At 48.3% G+C, this 17,579-nt stretch overlaps 2 protein-coding genes across 3 annotated transcripts; both read left to right on the forward strand.

Annotated features, from left to right (window-relative positions):
* The first annotated feature begins 474 nt into the window (after nt 1-474).
* Atp6ap1 (ATPase H+ transporting accessory protein 1) lies at nt 475-8,820 on the forward strand. 2 transcript variants are annotated; one of them, XM_040744795.1, is made up of 10 exons: nt 475-684; nt 969-1,095; nt 4,430-4,504; nt 4,746-4,939; nt 5,524-5,564; nt 6,076-6,092; nt 6,521-6,759; nt 7,401-7,448; nt 7,537-7,765; nt 7,973-8,820. In XM_040744795.1, the coding sequence occupies exons 1-10, from the start codon at nt 545-547 to the stop codon at nt 8,180-8,182; spliced, it is 1,320 nt and encodes a 439-aa protein (XP_040600729.1). In that variant the 5' UTR covers nt 475-544; the 3' UTR covers nt 8,183-8,820. The 2 variants fall into 2 exon arrangements, with proteins under 2 accessions (XP_040600729.1, XP_005086966.1); XM_005086909.4 differs by having other exon boundaries at nt 476-684; nt 6,076-6,161.
* A 560-nt stretch (nt 8,821-9,380) lies between these two features.
* Gdi1 (GDP dissociation inhibitor 1) lies at nt 9,381-16,761 on the forward strand. Its single transcript, XM_005086907.4, has 11 exons — nt 9,381-9,543; nt 10,620-10,727; nt 10,880-10,979; nt 11,137-11,271; nt 11,685-11,883; nt 12,144-12,275; nt 13,230-13,329; nt 14,720-14,891; nt 15,150-15,294; nt 15,397-15,451; nt 15,737-16,761. The coding sequence occupies exons 1-11, from the start codon at nt 9,499-9,501 to the stop codon at nt 15,887-15,889; spliced, it is 1,344 nt and encodes a 447-aa protein (XP_005086964.1). The 5' UTR covers nt 9,381-9,498; the 3' UTR covers nt 15,890-16,761.
* The last annotated feature ends 818 nt before the right edge of the window (nt 16,762-17,579 follow it).

Here is a 17,579-nt window from a genome sequence, read left to right on the forward strand (position 1 = left end):
TGCCTCCCGAGTGCTGGGATTAAAGGCGTGCGCCACCATCACCTGGCCCCCTCCTTTCTGAGGCTGCATCTGTTCTCTTTTCTAGATCATCCTCCATTCTGCCCATTTTAAGCTCTGGCTATTGTTCCCCTGATGGTACAATGGACCCTCTTCTTATTCTAAGGGATTGCAGCTTTTCATATGTACTAGACAGATGGTCTATTTTTAGAAAAAAAATCCAGTCTTTCGACTTTAAGACTAAAACAGTAAAAGGCAAATATTAGAGAATGGGGCTCTATAGAACACCCCCCCCCAGCTGAACTAGGTAGCAGCCGGTAGTGCTCAGTCCCGCCTCCTTTCTCACAAGGAGCGTGCGCGACCGGAGACCCGTACAGCCAACCAGTGAGAAGGAGTGGTCATGAGTGCCACAACTTTGGCCCAATCAGAGGACAGTATTGGAAAAGGCCGCCCCTTCCCAGATCATGGGGGCGGGGCTCGGGCGGAGGTGACGGTCATCTGATCTGCAGCGGCCTCAGAGACCCAGGCACTGAAGGCTGAGGCTGTGATGGCGGCAACAGTGGTATCTCAGATGTGGCTGGGGACACGGTGGGCCCCGTTCCTGTGGCTGCATCTGTCATTAGTGGCGGTGGCAGCGGCAGTGGCTGCGGAGCAGCAGGTGCCACTGGTACTGTGGTCGAGTGACCGGTGAGCGGGTCGGGTCAGGCTGGGCCGGGCCGAGTTGAGTTGGGCCAGGTGGGGTTTAGGAGGGTTGTGCTGTGCGCCGCGGTGAATGAGTCGCCTTCGCTGAACTCCAGGGCTGTCCTTGGCCGGGTTTCGAGGCCCAGATGGAGACTGTCTTTTACTCAGGGGCTTGCTCCATGATGGCCAGTGTTCAGCTTTCAGGGACCTACGTGAAGCCGGGAGCCCATGGGCTTAGGATCTCAAGCCACACAATCACATCTGACGGTGTCTCTTCTATCCACTTCTAGGGACCTGTGGGCTCCTATGGCCGATACACATGAGGGTCATATTACCAGCGATATGCAGCTTTCTACTTACTTAGACCCTGCCCTGGAGCTGGGCCCCCGCAATGTACTGCTGTTCCTGCAGGACAAGGTGAGTCTACTCCAGTTTGCTATTTCTTTGTCATTGGGAAGCAGACTCCACCCCACCCTCACTGCCATTTCCCAGGTGAAGCTGTAGTGACCTTGTCCCACCTGTAGGCAGGTGTGGCTAGATTTTCTTGAAGACCGGTAAGAGATGTTTCAGTGGGAACCAGAGACCCATGGGAATGGCAGAGACTTGATTTAAGGAAGCAAGGGGTCAAACATCAGAAAATAATTTCTGGTGTTCTGTAGCATGGTGGGAATTATCGCCCAGTTTCACAAATGAGAAGATTCACTTTGGGGGAAGATCAGTTTGACTTGCCCAATAGCTAATGGTTGGCAGAACTGTAATTTTTTTTGGGGGGGGAGGGCTTTTGAGACAGGGTTTCTCTGTGGCTTTGGAGGCTGTGCTGGAACTAGCTCTTATAGACCAGGCTGGCCTCGAACTCACAGAGATCCGCCTGCCTCTGCCTCCCAAGTGCTGGTATTAAAGGCGTGTGCCACCAACGCCCGGCTGGAACTAGCTCTTGTAGACCAGGTTGGTCTTGAACTCATCAACACCCGGCTAATGTTACTTTCCTTAGCAGCTAAACCAAGAAAATGGTATTACAGTTGTGACAGTTAAAAATTACAGTTCTGAGCCAGGCGTTGGTGGTCACGCCTTTAATCCCAGCACTCGGGAAGCAGAGGCAGGCAGATCTCTGAGTTCGAGGCCGGGCTGGACCGACAGCCTCCAAAACAATACAGAGAAACCCTGTCTCATAAAAACCAAAAAAAAAAATTACATTTCTGGCCGTGTAGTGATGGTGGCGGCGGCAGCGCACACCTTTAATCCCAGCACTTGGGAGGCAGAGGCAGGCGGATCTCTGTGAGTTTGAGACCAGCCTGGTCTACAAGAGAGAATTCCAGGACAGCCTCCAAAACAATACAGAGAAACCCTGTCTCGAAAAACCAAAAAAAGAAAAAAAGAAAAAGAAAAGAAAGAAAGAAAGTAATATTGGTGAGGTAAAATGAGCTGTTGAAGGTCCAGATTTGGAGACAGTACAACATACTGCTTCCAGTTTTGGGGTATCAGTCCTATCCCACAGTTTTGTGCTGAGCCAGAATTCTATTTTCCTTTCATTCCAGGTGTGTGCACCCAGAGCAGCAGTATGGACTATGAGAAGGTTCTAGCTCAGCATAAGATCATTGTTCAGGAGAATGTCAAGTCTCTGCTTGACCCTTCCTCTTTAGTGGCCTGGTTGGCTCAGTTTGTTTGTAACCTCCCTCTGTTGCTGTGTCTGCTACTGGTGGTGATTATGTTGGTCAATAGTCTTTTTGAAAGGTGGTAAATAATAAGTCAGACTGGAACTCAGTCCTACTACCTGTTTCAGCCTTGGAGAACATGGAATAATCTTTGTAAACCACAATTTCTACACGTGTAAAATGAAAATATCCACGTATATCAGGGGACTGAGAGAAGTAATGTACATAAATCCCCTAGCCACAGTCTCCCAATCTTAGGGTGTTTTCTTCTTTTGCCAAGCCAGGTGCATACCTGTAACCCCAGAACTTGGGAGACAGAGGCATTCGGATCTCAGTGAGTTTGAGGCCAGCCAGGTCTATAAAGCAAGTTCCAGGACAGCCTGAGCTTTTACACTGAGAAACCCTGTTTCAAAAAACCAGAAAAAAAGAGCTAAATTAGAGCCTGTTGATAGTGGCATGTGCCTTTAATCCCAGCACTCAGGAGGCAGAGGCAGTGAGTTCAAAGCCTGGTCTACAGAGCAAGTTCCAGGACAGCTGGGACTGTTACACAGAAAAACCCTGTCTCTAAGAACTATAAAAAGGGGGAGGGGGGCTGGAGAGATGGCTCAGAGGTTAAGAGCACCGGCTGCTCTTCCCAGAGGTCATGAGTTCAATTCCTAGCAACCACATGATGGTTCAAAAACCATCTGTAATGAGATCTGGTGCCCCCTTCTGGCTTGTAGGCATACATGCAGACAGAACAGTATACATAATAAATAAATAAATCTTTAAAAAAAAGAGCTAAGTTGGTACATGATATGCTTGCTGTCAGTTCTGTAGAGAAGGAAGCAGGCTGTCCGGCCATACCACCCTGAACGTGCCCGATCTCATCTGATCTCGGAAGCTAAGCAGGGTCAGGTCCGGTTAGTACTTGGATGGGTAAAGGAAGCAGGCTAAGGCAACACAGGCAGGGTCTCAGGAGGTAATATCTTGTTAGTAGTAAGGAGTCATGTGACTTTTGAGGAGGGACATTACTGGCAGGAAAACAGCAGATGTAAAGGTCCTGGGCAAGGGAATGCTCTTAGTAAGTTTAAGGGAGTGCTTTTGTGATTGGAGCCTAGTGAGTGAAAAAGAAGATGATCTACCAGGTCACCTAGAGACGGAGCACAAGGGCTAACGTTGGTGGTAGTTCTGAGTATAACAGCCTTGTATATGTAGTACTGAGTAATAGGAGGATATAGAAGGAGAGGAGGCTAGGAAAGGAGGCTGGGCTCATGTATACTAAACACAATGAGTTTAGGGAAGCTGGTTAAGATTCCCTCTGGGCCTAACTGGGAAAAGCCGGAGGAAGCTAGCTGGGAATGAAGGGAGGAGGGCTAAGTAAGATACTTGTGGATTGTAGAGGGAAGGGCATACGATTGGAATTAATGAGGAGGTCCTGGGAGCTCAGAAGTTCCAGTTTCCTTCATTGTATTCCAATATTTTCCTCTCTCTCTCTCTCTCTTTTTTTTTTTTTTGATTTTACGAGACAGGGTTTCTCTGTATTGTTTTGGAGGCTGTCGGTCCAGCCCAGCCTGGAACTCACAGAGATCTGCCTGCCTCTGCCTCCCGAGTGCTGGGATTAAAGGTGTGCGCCACCACCGTCCAGCTCCCAATATTTTCCTCTCTCTTAACTCCCACAAAAAATGGTGGGACAAGGACTTCTTCCCTTGAAAACGATCCTTTCCAGACTGGACATAGAGGTTCTCTTTGCTCTGACTTCTACTTCCGTCTTAGGAGGCATATAATAAATGTTCTTTGCTGTCCTCTTCCTCTTTTCAGCTTCCTTCTCCAGTTCTTGCTGTCTGACTCTTGCTTTGTAGGTTATCATAAGCTAGCTTTCCATAGATCTCCCAATCTTATGACCACCTTCAGTATCTTGTCACCCTGCCCTCAGAAAGTGTTGGGAAGGAAAGAGTGAGCCTTCCACTCACCCCACCACAAGTGTTGGTGGTTCACTCTCCTTTTCCATGTCAAATCTGATTTGTAATATATATTTAGCCCTGAAAATCCCCCCCCTTGCCCTTAGTCCTTGTTCCTTGCCCAGCCTCCTGGTGACATTTCTTCTACTTCTCTTTTAGCTAAGCATTGAAGATTTTACAGCATATGGTGGTGTGTTCGGAAATAAACAGGACAGTGCCTTTTCTAACCTGGAGGTAAGGCTCTGCTCACAGCCCCAGCTAAGAGGACAGAAATACATTCTGTGCTCTCTTTCCCAGAGAGAGTACCAGAGGCTTTGAGGTAGATGGCCTGGAATGTGAGTGTCAGATATGGGACATATAATTTCTGACCTGTTGTGACCCTGCAGGGTGTGGCTTTTCAGGCAATGTTTTTTGGAGTTATTATGCTCATTATTCCCTGGCTTATTTTTGTCTTCCACTTCTCCTCTACCATCAGAATGCCCTGGATTTGGCCCCCTCCTCACTGGTGCTTCCTGCTGTGGACTGGTATGCAATCAGCACTCTAACCACCTACCTGCAGGAGAAGCTTGGGGCTAGTCCCCTGCATGTGGACCTAGCTACTTTAAAGGAGCTGAAACTCAATGCCAGCCTCCCTGCCCTGCTGCTCATCCATCTGCCCTACACAGCCAGGTACTACCTGGGTGGCACAGCATCTAGCCTTGCACTTCAAGAGATGGGTAAGGTCTTGGGCTCTGAATTTTGGTGGCAGAGTTGAGCCAGAGATGACAATATTCTTCTGTTCACCACCTTGAGACTCTTCCAGAAAGTTCTTTGTATGCCCAGAAGAGACAGGAAGGACTTCCTCTTAGGCTGTGACTTACAAGTATCCACCACTGAGTTATACCTATTGGGCTTCCAGAAATGAGGCAGACATGGTCCCTACTTGTAGAAAACCTTTTCACCCAGTGAGGCTCTCTTTATAAAACTGTCGACAGGGACTGTACCTGCACAGTGATGAAAGGGGAATGATGGGATTCCAGGCAGGGATACTGAAGAAAATAGAGGTATGGGGGGGCTAACTGCTGCTGAGCTGGGCCTATGCATGACTTTCAGAGCAGCAGCTGAAGTGCACAGGCTTGGTGAGTGGGGCTAGTGGGCAAGGAAATGATGGAAGGGTTGAGAGAAAGATAGTGAGCTTCAGGGAACTGCTCCAGGCAAGCTGTTTGGACTTGAGGGAAGAACAACCTGAGGGCCTCTTATTTTCTTATCTATAGCTCCGGTCTGATGGCACCAAGGGAGGTCCTCACAGGCAATGGTGAGTGTGGTCCCAGGAAAATAGAACTGGTTTCTCCTTACTACAAGGGTGGCCTCCTGTTTCTCAAAGTAGCTGATAGCTGAGCAAGGACATATTGGCTGACTGCCTGGCCATGTTCTTCTGTAGGCAGCTTCACCTGATAGAGGTTCCTTATGACCCCTGTGCAAGAGCCCTGGAATCTAGTTTCTGCATAGGTCTAGTGAATCCATGGATTTCATAGACCAGTAACATTATGCAAAGCAATTAGTAGGACTTGCCTTTGTAGTAAAGGACAGTCTGTTTGCATAGAAAGGAAGTTGGGTAGATCTGTAGTTCTCTATATCACTATATGTTTCATTTAGGTTGGGCTTGGCATTGGAGAGTCCATGATTGAGGCCACAATTATCTTTAGTGGAAACTAACAACACTGATTTTCTCAAGGTCTAGAAGGTCTCTAAAGCACACCATGGGGAGTATTTATTTAAGCAGACTACCTGGTGACTTGGCTCTCTGCTCTCCTGTCCCGCTCCAGATGAGGTCATTGGACAGGTACTGAGCACACTGAAGTCTGAAGATGTTCCTTACACCGCAGCTCTTACTGCAGTCCGCCCTTCTAGAGTATGTACTCTTCTAGCAGGGGCCCAGGGGCATGGGGTTATGAAGTCATTGGTGAGTGTTCCTGGAGATGAAAGGGTATGCCATAGGCAGGGCCTCCCAGGAGTCCTTATCTTGGGAGATTAGTGGGAAAAGGATTGCTTCCTCTGTCCATGGGAACTCTTTTTCCCCATCTTGCTTGTGAGCCACTTGGGCAGTGTTCATGCACACTTGCTGCAAGTGATCATAAGTTTAGGGAGATGGAACGTCAGGGCTAGTGACTTTCAGATGGTGTTCAGGGTACCCAGTGGGAAGGGAGACCATTACAATGGATTAGGCTTTGTTTTTAGGGCTGTTGAGAGAAGACTTGTATATTTCTGCAGGTGGCCCGTGATGTACCTGTGGTGGCTGGGGGTCTGGGTCGCCAGCTGCTTCAGACTCAGGTGGCATCACATGTGATCCATCCTCCTGTGAGTTACAATGACACTGCCCCAAGGATCCTGTTCTGGGCACAAAACTTCTCTGTGGCATACAAAGACGAGTGGAAAGACTTGACTTCCCTCACCTTTGGTGTGGAGAATCTTAACTTGACTGGCTCCTTCTGGAACGACTCCTTTGCCATGTAAGAATACTAGGCAGGGAAGGAAGGACTGTATTAACACATATTACCTTCTTGCCACTGTGAGCCCAGGGCAGGGCAAGGATGTAGGATCAGGTGTGTATATGTTGGGGGTGAAGAAGGGCTGTATGGTATGTTCACCAAAGAGTTGAAGATAGTATCATGGGGTCATGTTACTGGGAGGTTACTGGAGTACAAGCCTCTCACAAGTTTTACCTTCCCATGCTTTTTAGGCCTTGGTTGTTGGGTTCTGGGTTATTACCATCACACAGTTCCTGGCACTTCTTTGAACTCAACCCCCGGGACTACATGTGGGCAAATAGCAGACAATCTGCCAAAACCAGTTCTAGGCTTCCTACCCCTGAAACCTTAGCAGGCAGCTGAAGGGGCCAAAAGAGGCCCAGGGGATTCAGAAGAACCAGAGGAAGGAATCCTAAGCTGGAGAGGTGGGACCTAGGTGCAGATCCCCCAACTGTTCCTGGTTGGTTATGACTAGAGCCTTTCCCATCTGCTAAATGGGGACACTGTATTGGCAGGTGACTGTAAGGATGGACTTAGGGAAGCTTAGGTTGGACCCACCCTGAGAAGAACCTTGCTTTAGGTCCTTCTATTGCCTGATAGTACCCGTCTGCCTTGTCCCACAGGCTTTCACTGACCTATGAATCACTCTTTGGTGCAACAGTGACATTCAAGTAAGTTCTGGTGACTGAAGTATGGCTGGGTTGGTATGTCTCCATTGTCTTCTGTTCATCTGACATCTCTGCTACCCTCACCTCCCAGGTTCATTCTGGCTAATCGCTTCTACCCAGTGTCTGCCCGATACTGGTTTACTATGGAACGACTTGAAATCCATAGCAATGGCTCTGCTGCCCATTTCAATGTTTCCCAAATCACAGGACCCAGTATCTATTCTTTCCACTGTGAGTATGTCAGCAGTCTGAGCAAGAAAGGCAATCTACTTGTGACCAACGTGCCCTCACTCTGGCAGATGACTCTTCATGACTTCCAGGTATTGAAAGGGGGATGGGCTCCAAGCTGGTGGCAGTTGTGGGAGGGAAGAAGGGCCCAGAGAATCTCAATATGGCTTGAGCATGTAACTGAGAGTTAATCCTTGTGCTGTCTCTGAAGGTCTAGACTGTTTACTGATTCCAGAACCCCAGCCCTTTCTGTCTGTAGAAACTTGTGGTCCCTTCTGATCCATGTTTGTGTCTCCTAGATCCAGGCCTTCAATGTGACGGGTGAGCAGTTCTCCTATGCTAGCGACTGTGCTGGCTTCTTCTCCCCAGGCATCTGGATGGGACTGCTCACCACCCTCTTCATGCTTTTCATCTTCACCTATGGCCTACACATGATACTCAGCCTCAAGACCATGGATCGTTTTGATGACCACAAGGGCCCCACCATCACTTTGACACAGATTGTGTGACCTGTGCCAGAGAGATATTGAGGGAGTGTTGGTGTCTAGGTTGTCATGTTTCCATCTTGTGACATAGTGGATAGAAGGGTTTGTCCTCTTCCAATTATAGCATGAACCCTACACTACCCTCAGCCTGTCTTGCTTCCTCTTCAACCTGCTAAGGGACTGACTTCCCTGAGGGCTATCCCCCCATCTCTTCCAACAAAGTGTATATATTCTTCATAGATATTAGACAAATATTCCAGGCTCCATCATCATGAGGGGAAGGAACATTAATTTTAGGGCTCCCTCTCCCCCTTCCCCCCTTATTTATTCTTGCCCCTCCACTATTGTCCTTGCTGTTTATAGTGCTTCTGTGTAGTTAATGCTCACTCCCCAAGCTTTATGAAGCTTCCAGCAACAGCAATGAACTTGAGGTTCCTTGAGTTTCAGATGTATGGAAAGACTACTTAACTGTCTGTCCAGCTTGGCTGTTGTGTTTTTTGGGTGATGTGTTAAGAATGATCAGTACACTGGGGTTTATTTCTGTAGCCTGAAAAGGAAGAGACCTCCGCAAGGCTTGTTCCCACTAGGATTGCTTGCCAAGAGACAGGGGTGGGGGTACTCTTTTGTTTCCTTTCCTAATAAAATAAAGACGTGTTGCCATATGTTGGGCTTCGGCTTTGAGTCACTCATTTCTGCACTTGACAGTAGGTTTGTTCTTCACTGATGGGAAGAAGTGCCCTGGTTTAGTCCTGACAGGCAGGAGATGAGAGGGGAAGGGTGGGAGAATCTTCAGCAAGCTGATACTCTTAACGAGTTAAGGTAGAGTCCCGTTGTTTCTCCTGGCCTTGGGGAGACTCCTGACAATGGCAGCTCTCACAGATACTGGCAGCTGCAAATACCACAGGGCCTTGCTGTTTCTCCCAGAGAGACTGTACAGGAGCGCTCTGGGAGGGATGGGATGGGGCGGGGCGCGCGCGGCTCCCGCGCATGGATCCTTCGCGGGACGCAGCACCGTCCGCGGGCCCGCCCCGTCCCGCCCCGCCCCGCATTTCTCTGGGCTTGCAAAGACCTGCGTTGCTCCCGGAGTTGTGCTGGTGCTGAGACTCAGGCGCCGGAAACACTTCCAGAAAATAAGTGGGGGAAACCGTGGTTTCGCTTGGGCGTGGCAGGGCCCGAGGAGGGAGAGGGACTCTTTGACGAGGCGGAGGGATCTGGAGACGACTGGTAGTCGCCATCTTTGCTTCAGTGCGGCGGAAACGGCTGCGGCAGTGGCAGCGGCAGCGGCTGCTGTGGTGAAGGAGGAGGAGGAGCCGAGCGGGCGTTGGTACCAAGGCCTGACCATGGACGAGGAATACGATGTGATAGTACTGGGGACAGGTCTTACCGTAAGTGTCACCTCAGGCGCTCTTAGCCCTGTAGCAAACCTTTACCATCCCCCGCGGTGATGCAGACCCCTGGCCACCTGTCTCATTCTCCCATCATTGCGTTCCTGGCTCTGGTCCTGGCAAAACCAACCCTGCTCCTACCCCACTGCCTCACCCTAGGATGTCGAGACTCGACTGCGCTGCCATCTTGTCGACTCCCTGTAGAGGGCCCTATTTCAGCCTGTACCCCTGCATCCTAAGACCCCTTCATCATCCCTATCTGTGTCACAGAGGTGGAAAACTACCTCCTCCCCCCACTGGACCGCTTGCACCCAGCCCCCACCCTTCGCCTGCACCCATCACCTGTTTAGCATCCTTGATAAGCATCTCTTACCATTTTGTGATCACACTAGGGTATAGAGTATAAAGATATGAGTATGGGGGGCATTCCAAGGGTGCGTTCTCATCCTGCCTTTCTGCCTTTTGGGAGGGGACGGGAACCCAGGGAATGTTCTAGAAGCAGCAGCAGTAGAGGTAGTTACCATATTCCCTCTGCCCCAACCTGGTTTCCCATGGAGATCTCAGGCTGAATATATCCTCGGCCTTTGTCCTTGGGCTAGTGACAGTGATTGGTTGTTGGTTTGCACCCTGAGTCTGGACCGGTAGACAGGGCCAGAGGGTCAGGGGCTCCTGCCCTTTGAAGGAGGAGCAGTCCAGGGTGGGGCCTGGGATTTCAAGTACTGGCCTTCCCTTTTAAAGACACTTTGAATTGGTTCTTCTCCAGATTCGTTAACCTTTTTGTGGGCTCAGAGCGTAAATACTTACTTGGCTTCTGGGTGCTAGAAGACTGTCCTTGGGTCTGCTGGAAGCTCTGCCTTCCTAAGCCTCATTTAATGCTCTGGTAGTTCACCATTTTGCCCAACAGAGTTATAAAGGAAACATCATATGAAGTCATTTTCCTTCTCCCCAGTTTTAGGTGCTACAAGAGCCAGGGCTTTACGTTATGAAATTTATGTTGGGTTTGAGTCAGGGACAAACCAGGGATGCCGGTCAGAAGGCAGATGGGAGTGTAGCTGCAAATGCCACCCCTCCCCCAGGAATGCATCTTGTCCGGCATCATGTCTGTGAATGGAAAGAAGGTGCTGCACATGGATCGGAACCCTTACTATGGGGGTGAGAGCTCTTCCATCACACCCCTGGAGGAGGTAAGGCTTCTTGGACTTGGGCTTAGACCCAGACCCCTTGTTAGTCTCTGACATAGGGGCATGGGGCAAAGTAGTCCCCAGGTGCTGGGCAGGAGAATGGGAGAGGGATGGGTGGTCCTTGACATTTTTCTTTCTTCCTGTCCTGCTTACAGCTATATAAGCGCTTTCAGTTGCTGGAAGGGCCCCCTGAGTCAATGGGCCGGGGCCGAGACTGGAATGTTGACTTGATCCCCAAATTTCTCATGGCCAACGGTGAGGGAGATTAAGAAGATAATGTATATGGTGATTGGTGGGTTGTGGTCATTGGGAAGACCAGAAGGGAGGGTCAAGTTCCAGAATAAGGTCAGTCAGACAACTGAGAGCTTTTGAAGGGAGCTACACTGATATCCCTAATCCTCTCTGGACACAGGTCAGCTGGTAAAGATGCTGCTGTATACAGAAGTGACTCGTTATCTGGACTTCAAGGTGGTAGAGGGCAGCTTTGTATACAAGGGAGGCAAGATCTACAAAGTACCATCCACTGAGACTGAGGCCTTGGCTTCTAGTAAGTATGAGTCTCCTTAGCCAGAGAATAATGGGACAGGAGGAAGCAGACTATTCTCAAGATAGTTAGGCAAAAGGCCTAACCTAATCTTAGCTCCATGTAGTACCAGAGGCCCCTTGCTTTATAGTACTTTTATTGGGTTGTGCTACCTATCCTGGCAAGTTACCAGGAAGGAAACTCATGGAAGAGGATTTTTTTTGGCAAAGGCCCTACTTGACCCCCATAACATCCCCAAGTGGAGATGGGAGTGCCTCTTCCTACAAATAGGAAAACTGAGCCAAGAAGGGTGGGGCAGTTACATGACTGAGCTCTGGTGGGAGCCAGAATACCAACTTTCCTGGCCTGCTCTGGTGGAAAGAAGAGTTTTATTTCCCAGTAATACAAAAAGAGTCTTTTCAATACCCTCTCTTCAGATCTGATGGGCATGTTTGAAAAACGACGCTTCCGGAAATTCTTGGTGTTTGTGGCAAACTTTGATGAAAATGACCCTAAAACCTTTGAGGGTGTTGACCCCCAGACCACCAGCATGCGTGATGTCTACCGGAAGTTTGATCTGGGCCAAGATGTCATTGATTTCACTGGCCATGCCTTGGCGCTCTACCGCACTGATGAGTGAGGGGAAAGCTGGCTGGTGGCGGGAGCCCCTTTGTCTGCCTCACACCTTACCCTCCACACACCTGCCTATTGTATCCACTGCCCACCCTGCATATCCCTTGTACTTGTCTATAAGTTCACCCAATGTTGCATTTCCATCCCTCTCTTCCATTTGACTCATATCTTTGCCAGGTCACAAAGGGTGGCGGGAAGGCTGGATGGTATCTTTGAAGATGAGCAGGGGTGCTGCCATCAAAGCATCTTTTCTTGTTCCCCAGGTACCTGGATCAGCCCTGTCTTGAGACTATTAACCGCATCAAGTTGTACAGTGAGTCCTTGGCCCGGTATGGCAAGAGCCCATATTTGTACCCACTCTATGGCCTGGGTGAGCTGCCCCAGGGCTTTGCAAGGTGAGGACCTTTTTTTTCAAGCTGGCATTAGTGGGTATGACTAAGACCAATAAGCCTGGTGGTAGTGCTGCAAGCCTTTAATCCCAGCATTTGGGAAGCAGAGGCAGGCAGATCTCTGTGAGTTCCAGGCCAAGCTGGTCTACAGAGTGAGTTCTAGGACAGCCAAGGCTACATAAAGAAACACTGTCTTGAAAAACCAAAATAAAATGAAATAAATAAAAGACTAAGGCCAGGAATGAAAATTACCTTCTTGAGCATTTTGGGGGCATCTCCTACTTTCCCATCTAATTTTCATGTATGTTGTTCCATTCCTGGGTAATAGGAGCCTTAGTGCAGAGTAAAGGTGGAGAGTTGGCTCAGCAGATAAAAGCACTTGTTTTTACAGGAGACCCAGGTTTAACTCCAACACTCATGTGGTGGCTCACAACTGTTCATAACTCCAGTTTTAGGGAATCCCAACACCTTCACCTGACCTCTATAGGTACCAAACATGCATGTGGTCTACAGACATTTGCAAACAAAACACATACACATAAAATAGTGAATATAAATAATGTACTTAAAAAGTAAATGAAATGCAAATTAAAGGACCAGATGATCATGAAAATAGCTTTCCCAGCTCCTGGTAGCACCCGAAGTAAGTCTAGGACTCCAGACCCTTGGAAGCTGACTCTTTGCCAGAGAGTTCTTTATTCAATTCCTGAACCATTTCTATGTGCAGCTACACTCACTGGAGCTTTGCAGAATAGAATATTCTGGATGGAAACTCCAGAGAGGAAGGAGTATGCCAAGATGGGCTCTAAGTTCATTCATAGGAGGAACACCTGAAACAGTTGGAGTTAAATTCTGTCTATCTGGGCAGTTTTCTCTATCTCACTGATATGATGGGGAGAGTATAGTAGATTTGGTTCCCATTGTTCCGAGAAGACTTCCCCATAATTTTCCTTACTACAGATTGAGTGCCATATATGGTGGAACATATATGCTGAACAAACCTGTGGATGACATCATCATGGAGAATGGCAAGGTGGTGGGTGTGAAATCTGAGGGAGAGGTAAGCATATCCTGTGCATTTGTTACCATGGCTTGGGTAAGGTTTGGTCTTTTTTAGGGCTATATTCATAGGGAGCCTTATTGCTGCTGAGTTTGCCGTTGTTTAACCCCAAGAGCCTCATAGCTAGGAACTGGGTGGTCAATAAAAGTCTACATAGCTATTGCTGCTGGCAAGAAGTATCCTTCAAGGGCTGGATAGACGGCTCAGAGGTTAAGAGCACTGGCTACTCTTCCAGAGGTCCTGAGTTCAATTCCCAGCAACTACATGATGGCTCACAACCATCTGTAATAAGGTTTAGTGACCTCTTCTGGCCTTCAGGTATACATGCAGGCGGAATGCTATATACATAGTAAATAAATAAATCTTTTAAAAAAATAAGTATCCTTCAAAGCTGGGTGGTGGTGGCGGCGGCGCACACCTTTAATCCCAGCACTTGGGAGGCAGAGACAGGCCTGTCTCTGTGAGTTTGAGACCAACCTGGTCTACAGAGTGAATTCCAGGACAGCCTCCAAAGCCACAGAGAAACCCTGCCTCAAAAAAGAAAACAAAAAAAGTATCCTTCAAATTGCCAGGTGTGGTGGTTCATGCCTGTAATCCCAGTACTGGGTGGGAGGGGGGCAGAGGTACATGGATTTAAATAAATCAAGAAGTAACCTGCAGCAAGGCCAGCCTGGTCTACAGAGTGAGTTCCAGGACAGCCTCCAAAGCCACAGAGAAACCCTGTCTCGAAAAAACCAAAAAAAAAAAAAAAAAAAAAAAAAGAAGTAACCTGCAGAAGTCACATGCTGTGTCTGTAGTTCCAAAAGTATTGTTTTTGAAAGGGTGTCATGTATCCCATACTGACCTCAAATAGTCTATATAGGTGAGGATGAACATTTAATCCTTGTGCTTCCTTCCACCTTCCTCATGCTGGGATTACAGGTGTGTGTCAACATACCTGGTTTATGCAGTGCTAGAGTTCTAACCCAGGGTTTTATGCATGATAGGTAAGCATTATGCCAATGGAGACACATGCTTTACCCTCCCCCCTCAGCGAAAAAAAAAAAAACAAAGAACTTCAACCTGGTGTCGGCATGGGCACTGAGGTGGCTGGCTAAGGGAGGAAGATCCTGAGTTTGAGATTAGTTTGGGCCAAATAAACTCAAACAAAATAGACTCAAACAAAAACCCCATTAATAGCAAAAAAAAAAGTGTAATCATTGTGTTTCAGCAGTAGAGTTACCTAGCCTGTATGTGAGGGATCACCTCTGAGCTTCAAGGAAAGGATTATCTTCTATAGGAGGGATGGTGATGACACTGAGACCTGCCTGACTTTACATTTGGCTCAGCTTACTACTACCCAGGGCAAGGGGTGATCTGACAGGTGCCAAGCCTTCTGGTGCTTTCACAGGTGGCCCGCTGCAAGCAGCTGATCTGCGACCCTAGCTACATCCCAGACCGTGTACGGAAGGCTGGCCAGGTTATTCGCATCATCTGTATCCTCAGCCACCCCATCAAGAACACCAATGATGCCAATTCTTGCCAAATTATCATCCCTCAGAACCAGGTCAACAGGAAGTCAGGTAGGCCAGGCCATGAGGGATTACCTTCTGTTGCTATGCCTCTCACAGGAAGTCTTGGGGTTTTTTGTGACATTTTGTTACAGAATATATCTGGGATTGGATGGCTTTCCCTTCTTCATGAGAGTGACAGTTTGGATGCTGTCTGCATGTTGGGCTGGGGAGGGACAGGTGGGCCAGATTTCTGTTCAGTTCCTAGGAACTACCTTTTCTGTGGTCATTTCCCTTGGCACATGTTAACTGAGTGCTTCCTGTGGTCAGACATCTATGTGTGCATGATCTCCTATGCACACAACGTGGCAGCACAGGGCAAATACATCGCCATTGCCAGCACCACCGTGGAGACTGCAGAACCGGAAAAGGAGGTTGAGCCTGCGTTGGAGCTGTTGGAACCCATTGACCAGAAGTGAGGGGCTGAGCCAAACTGGGCAGGCTGGGTTGAATACCAGGAATGGGCAAGGCCCATTGTGAGACTTTAATGTACCTCTTTTTTCCATTTGCCCTTCAGGTTTGTGGCTATCAGTGATTTGTATGAGCCTATTGATGATGGTTCTGAGAGTCAGGTAAGAAACCTGTCCCACAAAAAAAATAAAATGCCGGCGTTGGTGGCGCACACCTTTAATTCCAGCCCTCGGGAGGCAGAGGCAGGTGGATCTCTGTGAGTTCAAGGCCAGCCTGGTCTACAGAGCAAGTTCTAGGACAGGCTCCAAAACAATACAGAGAAACCCTGTCTTGAAAAGAAAAAGAAAAAAGAAAAAAAAACCTGTCCCACTCAGCCCTGTCTGTTGATGCCCACCCAAGATCCTCTCCCTAATTTCCCTGAGCCCTGGGGTTTTGCCTATTTACAGGTGTTTTGTTCCTGCTCCTATGATGCCACCACACACTTTGAGACTACTTGCAATGACATCAAAGATATCTACAAACGCATGGCTGGGTCTGCCTTTGATTTTGAGAACATGAAGCGCAAACAGAATGATGTCTTTGGAGAGGCTGATCAGTGATTTCTGACTCCCCTCCTCCAGCCCCTGCTCCCCTTTCCCCAACCTGTGTGTCCTCCTTTGGGGCAGGGAACATGGTATGACTGGGTATCCCTGTTTCCAGCATTTTCTGTTTCCCTCACCACATTCTGATCGCTAACATCATTGATTTGACTTACTGACCAAATCCTTAACCTTAGTGATGATTTTGGGGGTTGGATAGTATCCTCATTCTTGGTTCTAGGAAAAGAGGATTCCTGTTCGTGAGCATATGTTCTCATGAGGGGGAGAGAGAGAGAGAGAGAGAGAGAGAGAGAGAGAGAGAGAGAGAGAGAGAGAGAGTGTGTGTGTATACCCTAATTCTGCTGTTTGGAAAGGTGTGGAGGAAAAGCTGACTCTACTCCTACTGTTCTTACTCCTAATGTAGTGGCCTTTGGAGATACCCCATCTCCTCCCCTAACTCTTATGTGTTGAAGAGAAGGGACCCTCTCAGCACAAAATTGCATCCCTCTTCCCCCTTATAATTTATTCTAATTTATTAACTTTGACCTACATGTCTGAGCCCTCAGCCTTTCTGTGCAGCCTGGGGCTGTAGAGTGAGCTGCCCTGGCCTTTCCCAGCCTTGGCAGTCTGGGTTGGGTAAAGGTTTAGGTTTGGCCCTCTCTGGGAGTTGTTCTAATTTTAGTTACTTGCCTTTGTGTTGTGTTCTCTGAGAAAAAGTAAATGTGAGCAAAGCAGAAGGAGGTGGGAAAGTGTATGCAACCCCAGTGTGCCCTGCCCCATGCCTTTTCCTTTAGTGGTGAGAAACCCTTATCTTGCAAAGAGAATGTGTCCCCTTCCCCAACCTCTAGTGTATTTCAAAATAAAAACCTCCCAATAAAACTGTTGAAACCTGAGTCTGGATCTTTAGGTTCTTTGCTCAAAGGCTGTTGAGTTGTTTTGCAGAACTGGAGCAATTTAGCTTCTGGAATTAGAACTGTATCCTCAAGGGTCAAGGCAGGTGAAGTAGGTCCATCAACAGCTGGTGTTGGGTGGGGTCATTTTTGCACTCATGGTTTCTTTTTTCTTTTTGGTATTTTGAGACAGGTTTTGTAACAGCTCTAGCTGTCCTGGAACACAATCTGTAGAGCAGGCTGGCCTCAAAGATCAACCTGCCTCTGCCTCCCAAATGCTGGGATTAAAAATATGCATCAACTGGGGCTGGAGAGATGCCTCAGAGGTTAAGAGTACTGGCTGCTCTTCCAGAGGTCCTGATGGCTCACAACTGTCTGTAATGAGATCTAGTGCCCTCTTCTGACATAACAAATTAAAAAAAAGATGTGCACCAACACCACCCAGCTGCATTAGTGGTTTCTAAGTCAAAGAAAAGGCATCTAGGTGTCCAAGACTTTGGGTTCAAGTCCATTTTGGGTTCTCAGAGGCAGGGCAGCACAGGTGAGATAGCTCAACTGGTAAAGGTACTTTTCAGGCAACCTTGAATTTGATCTTTGGATCCCATATAAAGGTGGGAGGGGAAAGGCAACTCCACAGTATGACCACTGCATATGTTCCATGGCTTGTGCACACACAAACGTGTATGGGTATTTTGCCTAGGCCAATGTGCATCACTAGCATGCCTGCTGCCTGCAAAGGACAGTAGAGGACGCTGTGAGCTGCTTTGTGGGTGATGGGAATCGAACATGGGTCCTCTGGAAGTACCTCCTCTAGTCCCATC

The sequence above is a fragment of the Mesocricetus auratus genome, unplaced genomic scaffold, assembly GCF_017639785.1.
Source record: "Mesocricetus auratus isolate SY011 unplaced genomic scaffold, BCM_Maur_2.0 Super-Scaffold_100003, whole genome shotgun sequence".
NCBI lineage: Eukaryota > Metazoa > Chordata > Mammalia > Rodentia > Cricetidae > Mesocricetus > Mesocricetus auratus.